This window comes from Lolium rigidum, chromosome 7, assembly GCF_022539505.1.
Source record: "Lolium rigidum isolate FL_2022 chromosome 7, APGP_CSIRO_Lrig_0.1, whole genome shotgun sequence".
Classification (NCBI taxonomy): Eukaryota; Viridiplantae; Streptophyta; class Magnoliopsida; order Poales; family Poaceae; genus Lolium; species Lolium rigidum.
The window spans coordinates 140,828,520-140,846,160 of NC_061514.1; the positions used below are offsets into that span (position 1 = coordinate 140,828,520).

At 49.1% G+C, this 17,641-nt stretch overlaps 2 protein-coding genes, 1 non-coding gene and 1 pseudogene across 3 annotated transcripts; 2 read left to right on the forward strand and 2 right to left on the reverse strand.

Annotated features, from left to right (window-relative positions):
• Window positions 1-808: 808 nt before the first annotated feature.
• Window positions 809-4,793, reverse strand: LOC124678700 (annotated as a pseudogene).
• A 3,945-nt stretch (window positions 4,794-8,738) lies between these two features.
• Window positions 8,739-8,811, forward strand: TRNAA-CGC. Its single transcript has one exon. It is a non-coding gene; the product is annotated as a tRNA-Ala (tRNA).
• Window positions 8,812-9,396: 585 nt separating this feature from the next.
• Window positions 9,397-12,426, forward strand: LOC124672081 (26S proteasome non-ATPase regulatory subunit 8 homolog A-like). The gene is made up of 6 exons (XM_047208370.1): window positions 9,397-9,501; window positions 10,266-10,344; window positions 10,790-10,892; window positions 11,418-11,678; window positions 11,763-11,874; window positions 12,064-12,426. Exons 1-6 carry the CDS (start codon window positions 9,397-9,399, stop codon window positions 12,199-12,201), a joined length of 798 nt encoding a protein of 265 aa, XP_047064326.1. The 3' UTR covers window positions 12,202-12,426.
• A 169-nt stretch (window positions 12,427-12,595) lies between these two features.
• Window positions 12,596-16,984, reverse strand: LOC124675597 (serine/threonine-protein kinase CTR1-like). Its single transcript, XM_047211669.1, has 15 exons — window positions 16,526-16,984; window positions 15,923-16,227; window positions 15,333-15,477; window positions 15,135-15,247; window positions 14,803-15,011; window positions 14,439-14,714; window positions 14,320-14,360; window positions 14,146-14,214; window positions 13,961-14,061; window positions 13,800-13,884; window positions 13,614-13,712; window positions 13,449-13,517; window positions 13,232-13,363; window positions 13,046-13,140; window positions 12,596-12,941 (listed from the first exon to the last, which is right to left on the reverse strand). The coding sequence occupies exons 1-15, from the start codon at window positions 16,982-16,984 to the stop codon at window positions 12,857-12,859; spliced, it is 2,283 nt and encodes a 760-aa protein (XP_047067625.1). The 3' UTR covers window positions 12,596-12,856.
• Between the last annotated feature and the right edge of the window lie 657 nt (window positions 16,985-17,641).

The following is a 17,641-nucleotide window of genomic DNA, read 5'->3' on the forward strand; positions in this document are numbered from 1 at the left end:
CACAAAGCGTCAAATAGGAGCTCCCCCGCGTAAACCCCAACTAGAGCCGAAGCTCCATGCAACCCCTTATTTTTCATAATTTGAAAAATATGTTCAACTGGGAACTTTTTTTGGGGAAAAATTATAGAAGAGAATGTTGTACTTTAGCAACATGTAAAATCTCAACTCGAAATATCCTACAGTCGGAGATACTAAAAAAGGACAAAATCTATTACATTTGAGAGGTTGAAAATTTTGCAATCTTCACTACTTTAGGTGTCAAATTTTGTCAAGTTGTGTGTAGCTTTGAATATAAGGTATTTTGAGTTGATATTTTAAACGTTGGTAAAGTCCAACATTATCTACATTAAGATATTTGTTTCAGATCTTTTGGATCTCCAAATTGTTGCTTTTAAATTTTCCAAAAAAAAAGGCTACATGGAACCCGAGCTCCATTTGTCCACCCCGCTCCCCCTGATTGTATTTTATTTTCTCATTTTCAGGTTGATTTCATTGTGTGTGTACCCTTAATATAAGTTATTTTATTTTAAAAATTTGTAAAGTATAAAATTATCTAATCCATCTAAGTATTTGTTTCAGATTTTTTTTAAAATCTCCATATTGTTGCTTATGAATTTTTTTTTTAAAAAAAGGCTAAATGGAGCCCGAGCTCCATTTGTCCACAGCCCTCCCCCTGATTGTACTCCATACTTTAGTTCCTTCGATATGATGCAATAATGCAATTGTGTTACTTAACGAATCGTCAAACCATCCCAAATTCACCTCCGAGTTTGGATTGTTTGCTATGGAACAAATTTACAACTAATTAACTTTGCATTTCTTGCAGTCCGGGGTACATCTGGAAGATCAAGTTATTCGAGGAGCAACTTATTTCGTAACATCGTACAGAACACACTTGGCAAACCGATCGCGCATCTATCGTTCAAACTACCCACATGGAAAGCACGCGCCAGAATTATCACACAGAATTATCGGGCATCTGAAAATCAATCACCGAGCTGAAGTTTCAGTTTCAGGGAGTCTGCAGGAGCGAGCTCCCGAGCGCGGCACGGAGGCTGCCGACCTCGTCCTTGGGGAGCACCGCCGCGACGACGCGGCCACGCCCGTCGGAGTCCGGCTGCACCAGCACGGCGCCCTCCTCGCCGACGCCAGCCATGCCGTACTCCACGTGCGCCGGCCGCTGCCCCTTGATCTCCAGCCCGTACAGGTCAACCTGCTCCATGTCCACGAACGTCAGGTTCGCGCCGTAGACGATCACGTCCCCAGGGAACCCCACCACCGCCGCCGTCTCGTCGACCAGGTTCTTGGCCAGCATCGCCGCCAGCTCGGACACGTCGGTCTTCGCCGGCGGCGAGCCCGTCTCCACGTATCCGACCGTCTGCTCGTTCGCCAGCGAGTTGCCGGTCCTGGCAGACATGTCGTTCTTCACCACCGTCACGGTCTTCACCTCCTTATTGACCCTGATCTTCGCCACCGTCTGCCATAGGAGCGCCGAGATGAGCTCGAAGGCGCCGGCGGCGGCCGCCGACTCCTGCTGCTGCAGCCTCTTGAGCATGGGCTCGGTGACGTGGAATGAGTAGCATGCCATGTCGACGCCGGTGGGTGCCAGCCAGTAGTCCTCGATGGGCCCGACCTGCCTGACGGAGCGTGGCGGCGCCGCTGCGGCAGGTGCACGGTCTTGCGGCTCCTTCACAGGGTTGACGGTGATGGCGTCCGGCTTCTTGCCGGCGAGTATCTGAGCCCAGTTGTTGAAGCAGGTGGTCGCCGACGCCACGTCGCCGATGAGGTGCGCCCAGCTGAACCCGAGCGCCATCGCTCCACATTTGAATTTTGTCACCTGTGAATCATCATTCAGTCAGAACAAAGCAGTAAAGCACCTGTGACTAACAAGATTCAGGTTTCATGCAGGGACACAGATCGAATAGAAATTTCAATTAGCTTGAGACTGAAATGGGAAACAGAATTAAGCCTGTCTTTGTTCAGAAAAGAAGCCCAGCAAAATGAACTGCAGAGATTGGATGGAATTAGCTAGATACGATCTGGCCACATAGGTTGAGACACGGTGGTCCTACATGCCAAAAGCTGATCATAATGCACCACCGGTACTGACGGCGATCCATCTAACATTGTTGCCAAACCAACACACACAAGTATGACTAACTTAAGTGCTCAAGTACAGGGATTATTGCTCTCTGATGGACCGAAAATTTGAAGGGCTACTGTGGTACTAATACTGGTGGGATCGACGGTAGGGTTGAGATTCAATCTGAGAAGTGGTAGCTGAGATGTGCAAGGGAAATTGAATTATACGAAAGAAAAGAAGCTGGGTCTCTGTCTGAGAAGCTACACTTGTTCAGAGCAGACGTGGTGCAGTGAATACTGTCGATGCTAGTTATTGGCAGACTCGGTACGCAGGACACGGTACGGGTAAGTGCAGATGCAGCAATGAATGGTGCACATGATCTCTCCAGACTCATGCTCCAAAGCATTTTTCATCTCAATACCGTGTCCGGCGTCCCGAGATCATCTCCATCCGATAGAGCACATGTTGAACGCGCCTAATGCAACATGGTGATGACGTGGCGAGTGGCGGGACAACCATGTCATAAACACATTGGATGTGTGCCGGATTCCTAGGCATGCGCAGTGGGGCGTCATGTCGCCGTCGCACCGGGGTGGTGTGGCATGACATGGCGGGATAGTGCCGGTGTTAATGCGCGCCACCGCTCCCTCACGTGTCACCGTCATTAAATTCACCTCGGGCGACACCCTCTCTAGTCTCTTCACACACCCTCCACGGCTTGCCTCATTAGAAAACCCTAGAGCCACCCTGCACCAAGAGACATAACTATTATCGCCATGTCGAGTCGCCGCACCAGTGGAAGTGTCGCGGACGCCCGGACGGCTTTGCGCCACGCGGCCTAACCGTCTCCGTGACATGGGCTCTTTACAGCGTGTGGTACCCGGTCCCGTCAGACATGCACCTGCTAAGTGGCGTTGGACCCAACGACGCCGTCAAGGACGAGCCGAACCGACTTGGACTACTAGTACTTCTTCGAGTACTACTACCGCGACACCGCCATAGCCGCAGTTAAATTTCATTCAGAATGCGTAAAATATTATCAAATGTGGATGAAATTTTAAATTATCATTTAAACTTGTTGTTTTCAAAAAAAAAAATTGGGGACACGGCTGGGAACAGGGCTGCCTCAGATGTGACATCGCGCGGCAACGTCCATAGATCTGACTCGTTTGGAGACTTGACTGGAGGAAGTTTTTGACACCAAACACTTGAATAACCAATACATGAGGGAATGTTGGGACAAACATTGCATGCACCGGTGCTAGCAGGATCAAAGCAAATTCAGGTCGATTTTCTCTCTGTTCCTCTGGTGCAGTACGTGATGGATTTACGGGTAGTTGGGATTCAATCTGAGATGAGTGCAATGGGAATTGAATTGGAGAAGCGTTGCGTGATTGTGTCTTCCCTCTCCGATGGCAAGGTGCATTCACTCTTGTCCTAGATCGAAGTGGTGCAGTTAATACTGTCGATACCTACTGTCAGACTCGGTTACGCTGGACACGGTACGGGTAAAGGCGCGGCATGAATGATGTACTAACATGGTGTACTGTATATAGGAGTATCCAGAGTAGATCAGTAGAACAGTATAACTTTGCACTCTTTTGAAGTAATTTTGCACATTTTTCGCCTATACATGACAAATTCACCGCATCCCAGACTGCTTGCGAAGGTGGAATGGGTGGATGAACGGAGATCCCTCATCAGTTCATCGCCACAACCCACAACTAATCGTGGAAGAATATCTAGTCGACAAAACCCTTATCGCGCACGAAACTGCCTCATTTGCTTGGTGTGATCAATTTGCTTCTGCGCCGCGAACACTTGAAGAAGAATAGCGTGGGCAAAACGGCCTTTCAGCGATCAGTTTTGCCCCAAGCAGCTACCACAGGGCAGCAATAAAAGTTTCCGTTTCGTGGTCCATGGTCAGTGTTCTAGCATAAGTTCTTGATGGCTACAGCTATGGCCGCAGCTGCGAACCGCACCGAAAGCTACGTCTCCTTAGCTCATCGATCCCATGTCGCGGCCCAACCAACCAAATCGCCGACGACGGAGACCACGCGAACTGGTAGTGAAGAATTGTCTACAACGATTTTTTCCAGATAATGTTTAAAATCCTCACGACCAGATCGCGAAGATTCAACGGCTGAGTTTGTTTAATTGAAGAACATGTATTCCGATAGTTGGGTCGAAATTCTGTAGTGGAAGGAATAGTCAGCGGTTTTACCTGGACGTAGAGGAGCGGGGAGAAGAAGAGCTCCGGGCCGAGCACCTTGTCGTAGCAGAGCTGCGCGACGCGGTCGACTTCATCATCGCGGAGCCACTCGTCGAGGCTCCGGTCGCACTGCGCCTCCACGATGCGGACGCCGCAGTCGTTGCACTTGACGTACGGCCTGCGCGACGCGCCTCCCCCGTCCTCCTGCTGCTGCGGCTGGTCGTCGGCGGGGCGGCGGACGCGGCCGGCGACGGGGTAGTAGGCGTCGAGCCAGGGGAACATGGGGTCCTTGAGCACCTTGGTGGTCACCCCGCGCACGGCCTCCCCCGCCGCGTAGTAGTACGCCCCGCGCAGGTAGTGCAGGCGGAACGCCAGGTCGGGGTCCGCCAGCCCGTAGCTCTCCACCTCCGTCACCGAGCTCGGCACCACCGTCGACAGCCGGTGCCCGTGCACCGCGCCGCCCGCCGCCGCCGCCGCCGACTCCGTCTCCAGCCCCATGCCGATCGCGCCGCGCAACCGCTGCTACCTAGACCGAGAGCTAGCCTAGGTGTGGGCGTGGGTGCACGGTGTCGGTTGGCCGGTGGGACGCGTGTAGTGGCGTATATATCGCGAGATCAGATAGCTCACGACAGCTCCTCCTTCGCCGGTACCGTGGCTGGCTGGTGGTGGGAGGACGAGCACGGGCAGGGGGGTTAAATACGGCTGGGGAGGAGGTGGTTGGGGAGGTGAAGAGCGGGCGGTGACGGATGAATGGAGTCCACTGTGGTGCGGTGTCGACGGCGGGCGAGGTGTGCGCATGTCCGGCCCGATCGGTTTACGGTTGCGCGCGCCGCCGGTGAGAATTGATTGCCGGCCGGCGCACTGTTTTGCCTGGCTGTTTCTCTGAATTCTGGTTCCTCGATGATGGTCCTCATCTGATCTGTCCAAGGATGGATCGAGGAATGTAAGTACACCAGCAGTGTCCAGTGTCCAGTGCCCAGTGGGATTGGATCTGGGTCTGGGAATCTCTGATCGGACCGATGCAACGCGGTGTCGGCGGCGCGCGCGCTGGACAGTGTGTGCAATAGTAGCGGCGGCGACGGTGGCGTCTCCTCGTGCGGAGTCCGTAGCAGGTGGTACCACGGATGGACCGAGCAAGCAAGAGGCGGTGGACGCTGTTCAAGACTTGAAGGTCACGTGAAGGCATGGCCCGTTGCGGCGTGAAGCAGCTGATATCTGTACCCAGCCAACTAGGACCAAATCGGACCATGTAGGCTGGCAAGTTTCAGAATGACACTAACAGAAAATTGACTGCCCTGTCGATCTCCATTTTGTTGTGTATACTGTCAGAACTCTTTTGTACGTAAAGGCTGCCAATATTTGTTTTGCCGATACTTGGCAATGTACCCGAAAATATAGGGTTGGGCTTGAAATCTTGGCCCGACAATCGGGCCGAGCTTGTGAAGCCCGAGAACATGGTTTAACGTGTTAGATTATTAGGTAATTTTTGTGTAAGATTAATTACCGAAATAACATGACAGATGCACAAGTATACTTAACCACACACATCAGACTAAGCACATGCATCAGATCCGAACATGGAACAAGTAGCAGTGCAAGGTAAGAGAGGAAAATCACGTAAATCGCGACCGGGAAGGTCGCACCAGCAGCAACACCATGGTCATTGTTGATGTCGCCCATGGTGTAGTCGGATCAGTCGAGGAAGCAGTCGAACCAGCGAAGATAAAAACAAACAGCAGCGAGCAGTCGCGCCGAGACGCTCCCCAAAAATCTTATCGCCCGCCTCCCGATGCAGGATCTCGACGGACAGGGTTTCGGAGGCCTGCTCTCCCGGATGGCTGTGCACGAAGTCGCCGGGATGGGAAAGACTAGAGAGTAGCGCATCAAAATGAACTTCTGCGTGAGAGAGGCAGACTAGAGAGTTCTGAGCGTGTGCCTCAAGATCTGTTATGTCTCCTGGTATAGCCAGGGAGTAGAGCCGACCCGACAGCGTTGCCACGCGTAGGAACGCAGGGACACGCGCCCGATCGCGTAGAAAGCCAGGGAAACGCGGCGAGCATGCACATGCAGGTCGACACGTGACCAACTCAGGTGGTGCACCAAGCAAAAAATTTAGGCTTCCTTGAGTGCGTCTCGAACTCGAACTCGAGTCACGAAACGCGACGTGCGTGACGAGGCGAGGCGGGGCGGAGGAGGAGGAGTGCGCGAGGGCTCCTTCTATTCTCACTCACTTGGAAGGACTAAAATAGTAGCCCTTATATACCACTCCAACTCCCTCCCAACTAGCAATGTGGGACTAAATTTTGTTTCCCAAGGCTGTCCCAAGCTGCCAACGTGATGGGCTTTGAGATTTCAGGAATTTGTAGGCTACATGGGCTGCCTTACTGGGCTGCATCCCATCTACATCCAACATAACGTAGCGACCCAGCTCGCTGGTGAAAGAACATCTCTCGAATTATGTTTTAAAATGTTTGATGTCAATATACGAGAGTGGATTTTGTACACCCAACACTAATGTTTGATGAAGTGGCGCATAGATTATATATATATACATGTATATGGATGTTTTGTGTGAAAAAACGAGACAAAAAGAAGCAGGCTGTTTTTCTCCAGGCCGGATTTACCGGGCCGGATATTTGCAAATATTTGAATTATTTTCTCTAGCAATATATGCACATAGTTGTATATATATAAGTTTCCAGCGAGGAAAGTAAATGTAGTGTCATAAGGCCATTTACATGTTCTGAAATACATATTTGTTTCGCATTTTTTTTACATTTTTATGATTCATAATTACATTTCTTAAGTTAATTGTTCAATTGCTAGTCAATGTGAACATAATTATTTGTGTATACCAAACACAAATACTATGCATCCTAGGTGTTGAGCATGGTGCGCTTATTAGGATGGAACAAGCTTGTCACCGCCCCTCGCATAAATCACGAGTCGACACCAGCCCATCCAGTAGCTTTCCGGGTTTTCTTTCTCCTAAACCAAAATCGAGGATATGATAGAAATACAAATTCCATTGTAGCTTCTCCTTTTGTGTAGAAATATAGACTTTTAGGCAACATGTTTATGCTTTTGCACGCTGCCTCCGTGTGGTTAGCTCGGCCTCCGTCGCCCTCCATGATCCACATAGAGCTCACCTTGTCTCTTTCTAACGAGCACTTGCCAGTCTTAGGTGTGCACTTCTTTTATCGTGATGTCAGCAAAAAAATGTTGGCAGTCGATCACGGGGACACATTTGGCAGGGTTCCCATGGCTGGTCACCCTCAATTGGGACGACGAAGCCTCCATGGCGTCCTATGGCGAAGCACCTCTTCCATTGGTGGTGTCACCGCCGCGGCAGACGATAGTTGGGCATGTGGTGCTAGAGAATCTAGACAACGACTACTTGGACGAGCTTCTCTGATTATCCGATGACAAATTTACGGCATAGGCAAGGACGTGAGGAACTTATGCCAATAATACGACAGGTGAATACGGAAGGATTTGTATTATGATGGTATTCTCAGATTATTTTAGGGAACAACATATAGAACGGAGGCAAAAAAAAATTGAGGCGCAGTTTGATGGTTGCCTCGCACTCGCAGAGCACACAAATATATGAAGTTGCAAAATAAATGCCATAAAAGCGGGCCAATGACACGATAAACTATTGCTTACCTACTTGTAACAAAACCGAGCGAGGTCATTGCAACAACATAGACAGTACTTGCTGTATTGTTGGCAGATTTTCTTATAAATAAAATAAAATTTCAAAAAATATCGAACTACTTTTGTGAAAATACACATACTTGTATTTTTTTACGTATGCAAAGTTACGTGAAGAAAATATGGCTGTTATGCCGTTTGTAGGAAAAGCAAAAAGCATATTATAATAAAGCTTATTTTGTTTTGCATCAAAAGTGTTTTTCATTGCTCTGCGGTCAGACACACCTACCACTCAAGTTTGCTCCACGGCCATTTCCACCATCTTGCAGGGGACAAACGGTTGGGCTGGAGGCCAGTACGTGCACCCGAGTTCGGAGACACACGTGAATACCGCGAATCAGATTACTTCGTGCAACGTACAATAAAGAAAGCAGAGGTTGGTAGTTGGGGAATTGATCGTCATTACTAATTTAGCATTTCCTAGCCAGCTTAAATTTGTCAAATAAGCATGACACCGACGTGAACAGAGGACGACACGTCCACATAGCTAGACATGATTTTTTTTTTTCCATTTGTGTTGGTTAGGCACAAATCAATGAAGTCTAATCTATCTAGTAATGGACAAAGAATCGACCGCATTAAACCAGTGTTAGTGACCAGGAGTAGCTGTGCCTTTCAGATCCACGGATCAACCACCTTAATCAAAAGCTTTGACCGTTGTTTTTTCGAATTGATGATTAGCTTTCGTTAGTATGTTTAAATTTCAGTAGTGTCAGCCTCAACAACGGGGGTGTAGCTCATATGGTAGAGCGCTCGCTTCGCATGCGAGAGGCACGGGGTTCGATTCCCCGCACCTCCAGCACTAAGTACCTTTTTTGCTAATTAATCAGCCTCCTCCAAATTATGAACAGTCCGCCTTTTGCTCTCGAAAACGTATTCAATCCCCGAGCAACTCCGTTTTCCGCCTCCGACGCGTGGCTGATTGTGCCGTTCATTTCCCATCCTACGGCTCCGCAACACCAGCGTGCGGCGCCGTCTCCTCCCGCAAGAAAGTGTGCCCCAAAAAGAACCGCCGAGAAAAAAAGCTCAAAATAAAGCGAGACCAGAAAGTGGAGGACTGGAGGGCGACGAAGCCGCGGCCGCCATGGACGCAGCCACTAAGTACCTTTTTTGCTAATTAATCAGCCTCCTCCAAATTATGAACAGTCCGCCTTTTGCTCTCGAAAACGTATTCAATCCCCGAGCAACTCCGTTTTCCGCCTCCGACGCGTGGCTGATTGTGCCGTTCATTTCCCATCCTACGGCTCCGCAACACCAGCGTGCGGCGCCGTCTCCTCCCGCAAGAAAGTGTGCCCCAAAAAGAACCGCCGAGAAAAAAAGCTCAAAATAAAATAAAGCGAGACCAGAAAGTGGAGGACTGGAGGGCGACGAAGCCGCGGCCGCCATGGACGGGGAGCTGGATGAGGCCATCCGCAAGCTCGCGTGGCTCAACTTCGACTGCTCCAGGAACGAGCTCGGGTCCTGCGTCGCCCGGCTCTCGGAGCTCAAGGTACCCCACCCACCCATGGCTCGACTTCCTTTACGCCCTTTGAATTTCCTCAAGGGAGTTCTGGAGTGGCGTTGACGAATCAATCCGGTCGCTACGCGATTTTACTGCGGTCTGATGCCATGTGGTGGATGCCTAGGGTTTAGATGTGGATTATCTGTACTTCTGGTGTTCCGCAGCGCGAAGGATGCGGTTTATGAGCGGGTTTTGTGGTGTTCCGCAGCGCGAAGGATGTGTTGGATGGGTCGGGAATTCGGGATGTGCTTTCCATGATCCATACATCCCCGAAATGCCCCGATTGAACCGCGATTGGTTAGGGTTTGCGCGACTTGTTGGAAATGAAGAGGGGGATTGGGGGCGAGGGTTTGCCATTTTGGAGATGAGCAGCTCCGTTCCCACATTCACAATGCACTACTGATGGTAGTTGCTAGTTTCCCTTCAATTCATCGTTTATCCATCATCAGACTTGGGAGGTGGATGCATGGGTGTGGAGTTCGTGATGTGCTTTCCCCAGGTCCCTGAAATTTCCCAACTGTACTTCGATTGGTTAGGGTTTGTGCTACTTGTTGGAAATAAGCAGATGAATTGGGGCGAGGGTTTGCAATTTTGGGATGTGCAGCTCTGGTTCCACATTGACAATGTACTGACGCAGGGCTGGTTCTGAGGGTTTGCAGTAGGACGAAATGCTGTGCTTTTTTGTTTTGAGGATTTCCCTTAATTCAGTGTTTATCATCAGGTGACACGTCTCTTCCTGTTGTTGATTTCAGATTCTCCTCACAAAGTTTCCTAGCCTGCCACCAACATTTGAGATGACACCTAATGCAGTGGAGGAGCTGAAATTCGCAAGTAAGCACTTGGTTTGGGATATATACATGATGAAACATTCTCATTTCCAGTAAATGTGGGATCCTGAATCAATTTAAAAGAATTGCTCCTGTACAATGTAACCTAATATGCTGCGTTCCATCCAATTAGAAGTTGCTATGTAGCTTTTTTGAAAATGAGTTGCTATGTAGCTGAAGGTGTTTTCTGGAATACTTAGTTCAGGTTGTATGTGTGTTCACTAGTCATGGATTACAGCGAAAAGTCTACAAAGCATTCTGCTGAAGAGAACATTGTCATAAGCCATAACTGAAACTCTTCTTTACACTGTTCTGGAAAACTCTGTTCTCGTTTTTCTTGATGCTGCATTTTGGCATTGCAGTTTATCACGTGTGTAGTTGGTTGTTGTGGGTAAGCATCCGTGTTTTTGTAAAAAAATGTTTGGTGACTTAAATTGTGAAACTTTCAGGGGCTGTATACGAGTTTGCTGTTATCTTGAGCATGGAAATGAAAGACCAAGAAGCATTTGAGAGGGACTTAGTCCAACTAAAAGGTTTCTACATGGATACAAGGTTTCTTTCCTACTTTAACTCATTTTGGCCTTATGTACTGTATAGATTTATCCTATGTAAGCAAGCATTTTAAATATCTTTCTAACTTATTTTTCTCTTGTGATCACATTTATATTTTTTCCCTGAAAATCACGTTGACAGTTGAAACATTCAGATCACGGACATACATTTATTGATACAATCTACTTCGTTCTGGTGGTAGTTGTGACCATTAACTGTAGGTTTAATCTTTGGCCATTAACAGAACCTGTGAGGTGCCAGCAGAACATCCTTGATTTAAATAGTAAATACAAAGATTAAGATTCCTCTCTGCACTCAGTCTCAACATTTGTCACTTGTCAAGCTGTCGTTGTTAGGAATACATTTGTGTTAATTGGCCTCCTGGACTTTACGAGCACAGTTATGTTGTGGCTAAATGCTGCTGAAGATTTCTACATATATATTGTATTCTGGAACGGTGTATTTTCTGAAATAATGTTTGTTGAGTGCTATTTATACCGTTTTTGCTTTGTGATTGTTCATCAGAGGCATGATCCCACCCTCACCAGACGAATACCCAATATTGGGGCTTAATCTTATGAGGCTTCTGGCTGGGAACAGAATAGCCGAATTCCACACTGAGCTGGAACTTCTGCCCCTGGGAGCCCTACACCATCCTTGCATCAAATATGCAGTAGAGCTTGAGCAAGCCTTTATGGAAGGGACCTACCGATTAATCAATGATCGAAAAGCTGTGCCACATGAGTCATACCGCTACTTCATGGACCTTCTTGCTGAAACTATCAGGTGAATGAATTTACATTATCCTTTCTACTTGGCTTCTGTGGTGAATTTCCTGATTGTGTGTGTTCTCTACGTGTTCCTTTGCAGAGATGAAATAGCTGATTGCAGTGGTCAGGCATATGATCACTTGCCAGTGAATGATGCCATGGAAATGCTGATGTTCTCCTCTGACCAGCAGCTTCTGGAGTACATATCAGAGGTAAATCTTCTTTTATCTCTTCTGCCCCCATCATCATGTTTCGATATGAGCAATGATTTAAGGGTGGCATCCACATCTTGTTAAAGGCATAAGTGCATGTGCATCCACTAAGCTGCTGCTCTACTGGCTAAACCAGATAATAGATTTCTGTACCACTTCTGACTATGCAAGTACTCCTGTTGATGGCAGAAACAACATGAATGGGAGGTTCAGAACCATTCGGTTCATTTTCACATGGCGAAGCCCCAACCTCGTGTCGGTGTACACTCGTTTAAGCTGATCAAGCAATCTCTTTGCTACGCGCTGGAGCTGGAGCAGGTAGTGTAATTTGCAAAGCAAGGTGGACTTTGTTCTGATGTAGGTAGTCCCTAGACAACGATGAACTTAGACAGCCATGTTTCGTGATTTGCGTTTTCTTCCCTGCTGAAATGGTGGAATTTCTGTTAGAAACACTGCTGATGGCTGCTCGAGGTGCTAAACTCAGCACTGTATTTTCGTGTCAGTGTTGACCCTGTCTAAGCTAACACGATGAAGATATGTTCACTTGCAGTCTGATGCTTCTGGTAAATTCAGTTCATTTCAGTTGGATGTGTTTTTAAATCAATCTGGATGCTTTGTTGGCTTGTTGAAATATCATGGTGAGCTAGTAGCTGTCAAGTCAAATGTCCGTAGAAATATGTAGAAACATCAGGACGTTAAGACCTTTTTAGACCACAACTCACCCAGCCATGAGAATTTCAGTTAGTAGCAAAAATCACTGTACATAGGGCATGTTGGGCAACAGAGGAGCAACAAAACAATTGATTTTATTTGTTTCTGCATGAGAAGGGAGAAGGAAACAGATGTGGGCTGTGTCGAGGCCTATATGCCTTGAGTGAACCAACTGTCTTATTCCTTGCCATTTCCTTGCCGTGGATTAGCATCAACCCATAGAACGAAGTGAACAAAAAAAAAAGGGTCAGCCAAGAATCTGCGGGACTCTTCATGAACCGGTTCCGATCATTGACTTGAGTATCTTCTTCAGGGTATCCACAATGCTCGAAAATGGAGGGCGCTGCCTTGGATCACTGAAAATAAAGCATAATCATGTTAAACATAGCGACTGAGCACAAATGGATATAGTTGCTTAAATTTTCATCAAGGTAGCAGGAAGATCATAGAATATGCTTACTCAGTCCAACAGGATTCAACAAGAGCAGCTAGTTCTGGAATGGTATCTTGTGGGATAGGGAGCCTTCTGTTTTGGAATGCAACTGCTCCTACTACCTGCAAATGTTTCTCTAATGAATCACAAACAAGCATAGCCCTTTTTCTGAATTGTATTAGAGAACACAATAAAAATGAGATGGGAGATTACTTGTGCGGGGCCTAGGCCGCTCCATGGTTGCTGCATTGTCAGGAGCTCCCATAAGATCACACCGAAACTGTACACATCACATTTCTCGTTGGATGGTTCGCCACGGAGAAACTCTGGCGCCATCCATTCTGGCTGCAGTTTATCGGAATTCGAACATAAGAGTCTAAAAGGGTAATGACAGATTACTAACGGAGCTAGACTGTCATATGAAGCTTACTGTTCCAGCGACTGATTTGGACGATATGAAGGTGGTAGCCTTGAATCTGGACAAGCCAAAGTCACCTACCTGAAGTCGTATCAAGGATAGTAAATAAAGAGACAAAAGCAGAACATATCCATTCTTGACCGTGCGATGCTAGGTTGGATAGGAACTCTAACTAACCTTCACGGACCAGTTCTTATCCACCAGCATGTTTGGTGTCTTCAGATCCCAATGTACAATAGGAGGGTTCAGGCAGTGGAGATAGTTGATACCTTTTGCCTGCATTCCAAGCACAACAACGTGTCATGCGACATTCAGGAGAACTAATAACATGCTACCTGCAAAAGCCAGTATTCCGATACATACAACATCTAATGCCATGCGCAAGCGACGCCGTAGATCGAGCAATTCTCCACTAGCCGCTTTGTTGATGAGACGGAAGAGGCTCCCTCTGTTCACAACATCAGGATTCAGGTATTTTATTTTGTTGCAGGAAATTAGCTCATATTGAACTGGTGGAGGTTTACCGAGGCAAATACTCGGTTACTATCGACAAATGTGGGCATTTTGTCACTGCACCCATGAACAATACCACATTTGGATGGCGAACTCGTTTCATGATAGAGATCTGCAAGAGTTAAAGAATGAGACATATTGAGATCCATACTAGGGATAAGTAATGTTTTGATGCAAAAAAGAAGTGTTGAGTTACCTCTCTCAGGAATTCCTTAAGCTGAGCTTCGCCAACATCCTGGTCTGTAAGCACTTTGACTGCAACATCCTACATACCCATAAGTATGGTCTTAGTTTCGTGAGCTCTCCAAAGGATACTTAACTCACTTGCAAAGAGAAAAAGTTTCCATAGAGAAACGTTTAAGGTACTTACAGAACCGTGCCAGTCAGCTCGATAAACGGTACCAAATGAACCTGCATTATTCCAGTGAAGAGTGATCACTTTCACATCAGGCAGCAAGTTGAATAAGAATACTGAAGCTAAAGAAGTACCAGCGCCTACGCGTTCCTTGAGGTCAAGCTCATCCCATGATATCTCAAGCCAATCCATGGCGAAAGAGGGCTCAACGATCAGGCGTTTCGGGATTGCAACACCAGGGATGTTCTCCTTATTGACTAGTATCTCGGCACCGACCTCCATCGCCTTCAACTGCTTTGATACTTGAAACACTGACATGTTGTTGCAGTTGTCATTCTGCATGACCTGGCCGCATTTCGAGACCGCACCTTCCACGGCGGCTGCTTGAATAGAGTTCTTGTCCCCTGCAACTGCAGTAGAACATGACCAATCAGTACGTGCATCTGCATGGTCTAGACATTTGATATCGACGCGGTATAATGATGTTGTAAATTGTACCTGAATACTGGGAATTTGAGAATATCGAATTGCAATGATCATCATCTACCGGACGATTCCTTGTTGCGACCGGTGTGATATAGTTTGCCAAACCTGCTGTGCAAGAAGTCTTGAAAGGCGAAGACACAGAGGAGAGCAGCTGCCCGTTGATGGAGGAGTCTGGATTGGAGATGCTCCCTGGCACAACGACGAGGTCCACGACGTACTCCCTGAAAAAGCACCATCATCATTGTAAATAAAGTGTTTTGGCTAGTAAGTAAAAAAGAGGTTGTGCAAGTTCAGGTCTACAATATTTATAGCTGCAAGAATTCTCCGAGCACATCTGCACACACCTGGTATATCTTCTCTCGTCGATTTTGACGAGGCATGATGATCGGTGAGGCGCGGAGCAGTACTTGCAGCCTTGCGCAATCCGGCATGGCAGGCCGACGAAATCTGCCAGCTCCTGCGTGGATTGATTTGAAAGACCGCTACTTACTGAACCTGTTGGCTAAACCACAATGCAAGCGCAGCAATGTCGGCGAAAGTACCTTGAACAGAATAGCACGGTGCCTGCAGAAGCCGATGGAAAGGCGGCCGATGGGGACGACGACGCTCTTCTGCTGCTTCCTCAGCCGCTTACTGACCGCCTTCCACCGCATGTACAGGTCCCCGTCCTCCGACCTCAGTGCACCCCTTCAAAAAACCCAGCAAATTGAGCAATGTGCTGTGCGTTGTCTGCTCAGCTAACTGGACACATTTTCATCAACAAAGCTCAAGTTCTATATGATTAAAAAAAAAAAGCTCAAGTTCTATATAAACAGATCCAGTACAGACAGAAACGTGACTATGTCACCATGACGGTCGCAAAGTCACCACTGAAATTGAAGTGGTGGTCACATGTTCGTCAGTTACCAGGTTCGGAGGTTCACGGACAAAAAATCGCGTCCCTCCCATGTCTGACTGTCCATCGGTCGCACGCGGCCACCGTCAGTCACAGGGAGTGCATGCACAGCACGGACATAGTACACACAGGAGCGAGACATTACGTCGACACGGACCAACCAAACCTTTTTTCTTTGTAAAGCAAAATCACGGGCATGCACCGATCGAAGCTACAGCAGCAACTAGGATAACGTACCCCATCTGGTCGGAGACGAGGACGGCGAGACGGCGGACGAAGTCGAGCGTGGAGCCGAGGGCTCGGTGGAGGTCGAGCGCGCGTCGCTCGAGGTCGACGAGCACGGAGTCGCCGCACTTGTCGACGAGCAGCACCTCCAGCGACGACTGGTCGCTAGCGTCCACCTCCCGCAGCGCGGCCAGCGTGGGCAGCCGGCGGCCTTCGTCCTCGTCGGCGTTGCACATCGCCCACAGGTGCGGGTCGATCCCCATGATGTTGTAGAACCCGTGCGCGATCTTGTCGCCCCACGGCAGGCACCCGTTCACCTGCACGCGCGCGCCATGCACATTGCTAATCAATCAAGCTGATAATGATGTTTACTCGAGAGTCGAGAGCATCCAGTTAGTCAGTAGCTCTTGATTAAAAGAAAGATCTAGCCAATGATGGAGCTGGAGGTTGCACGCCTTGATTTGCTTCAACTTGCAGTTTTTAATGAGCGAAGAATCGAAACATAAAGAATTGGATGGAGAAGAGAGACTAGCCGCACTGATTAGTTTAGCGTCAGCTCAGTGATGATATGCCTAATCTGGTCATGACGCGTGGACATTGAATAATTGTGCGTACCCAGAGCCGGTAGGAGACGGCGGCGGCATCGGCGGGCTGTTCCGGCTGTTCTTCGCTGGGGCCGAGGCGGTGTAGGAGGAGCTCAGGCGGGACGCCGGCGAGGAAGGCCTCGGAGGTGATGCGGACGGCGAAGGACAGCTGCAGGTAGTAGCTCTCCCTGGAGCGTTGGACCCACGTGTCATCCCTCCCGCCGCCACCGCCCGCAGTCGAAGGCGGCGCCTGCGAGGAGACCGTGGCCGTGGCGGTGGAGGCGGTCGCTGGCTCGGTGCTGCTGCTGGTGAAGGCGCTGCTCCCGGCGCTCCAGTGCGTGGACGGCGGCGCGGCGGGGACGTCGACGGGTTTGAGGCGCGCGTAGTCGGCGAGGAGCGGCAGCCGCGCGTCGGGGTCGGCGAGGTCGAAGGCGGTGTGGGCCGGGGGCAGCGGTGGCGCGAGCGCGTGGAGGCGGCGGCGGTGCGGCATGGCCGGATCGAGGAGCTGGCTAGAGGCTACGCGTGCATGGGCGAGCTAGCAGATCGAGGCGCTGGTGCCGGGTTGCCGGAGACAGCCAGAGAGAGTTTGCGTGTGGAATGTGACGGCGGTGTTGAAAAACTCGGTGGAGCGGGCGGGGGAACAATGGAACGGCTCCAACTTGCATGTTAGCCCTTGAGATTTCCGTCGCCTTTCCTTTCCCAAACGGGATCACGAGGGTGCGCGAGCAAAAGGGCGCCGCCGGTGCACGTGGAAAGCGGAGCTCGTGGCGCCATGGCGCGCTGCCGCGTGTGGCAGCGAGGACACGCGTCGCCCGCCGGGCCGTCGCGTCGCGCGATGCGGCCGTTCTTGACTTGCGACGCCAGAGGCAAGTCCGCAACCGCAAGGCATTGGCGGATGGGCAAGTTCGAGCCGCTTTCACTCGACTGCGCGCCACCGGAACGACACCCCAGGCCCGGCAGGAACACGCGGTCGTCTCGACACATGCACCAATCAGATAGTCCCTCCTTTCCTTCCTCAAACTTGTGTAATTTTATTTTTTTCTTAAATCAAAATTTAAAACTTTGACTAGTTTTATTGATGGATGGGTGGGAAGTTAGGTTCTAGAGGATAAATAGCTAGGTAATATGCCACACTTGAGAATAATAT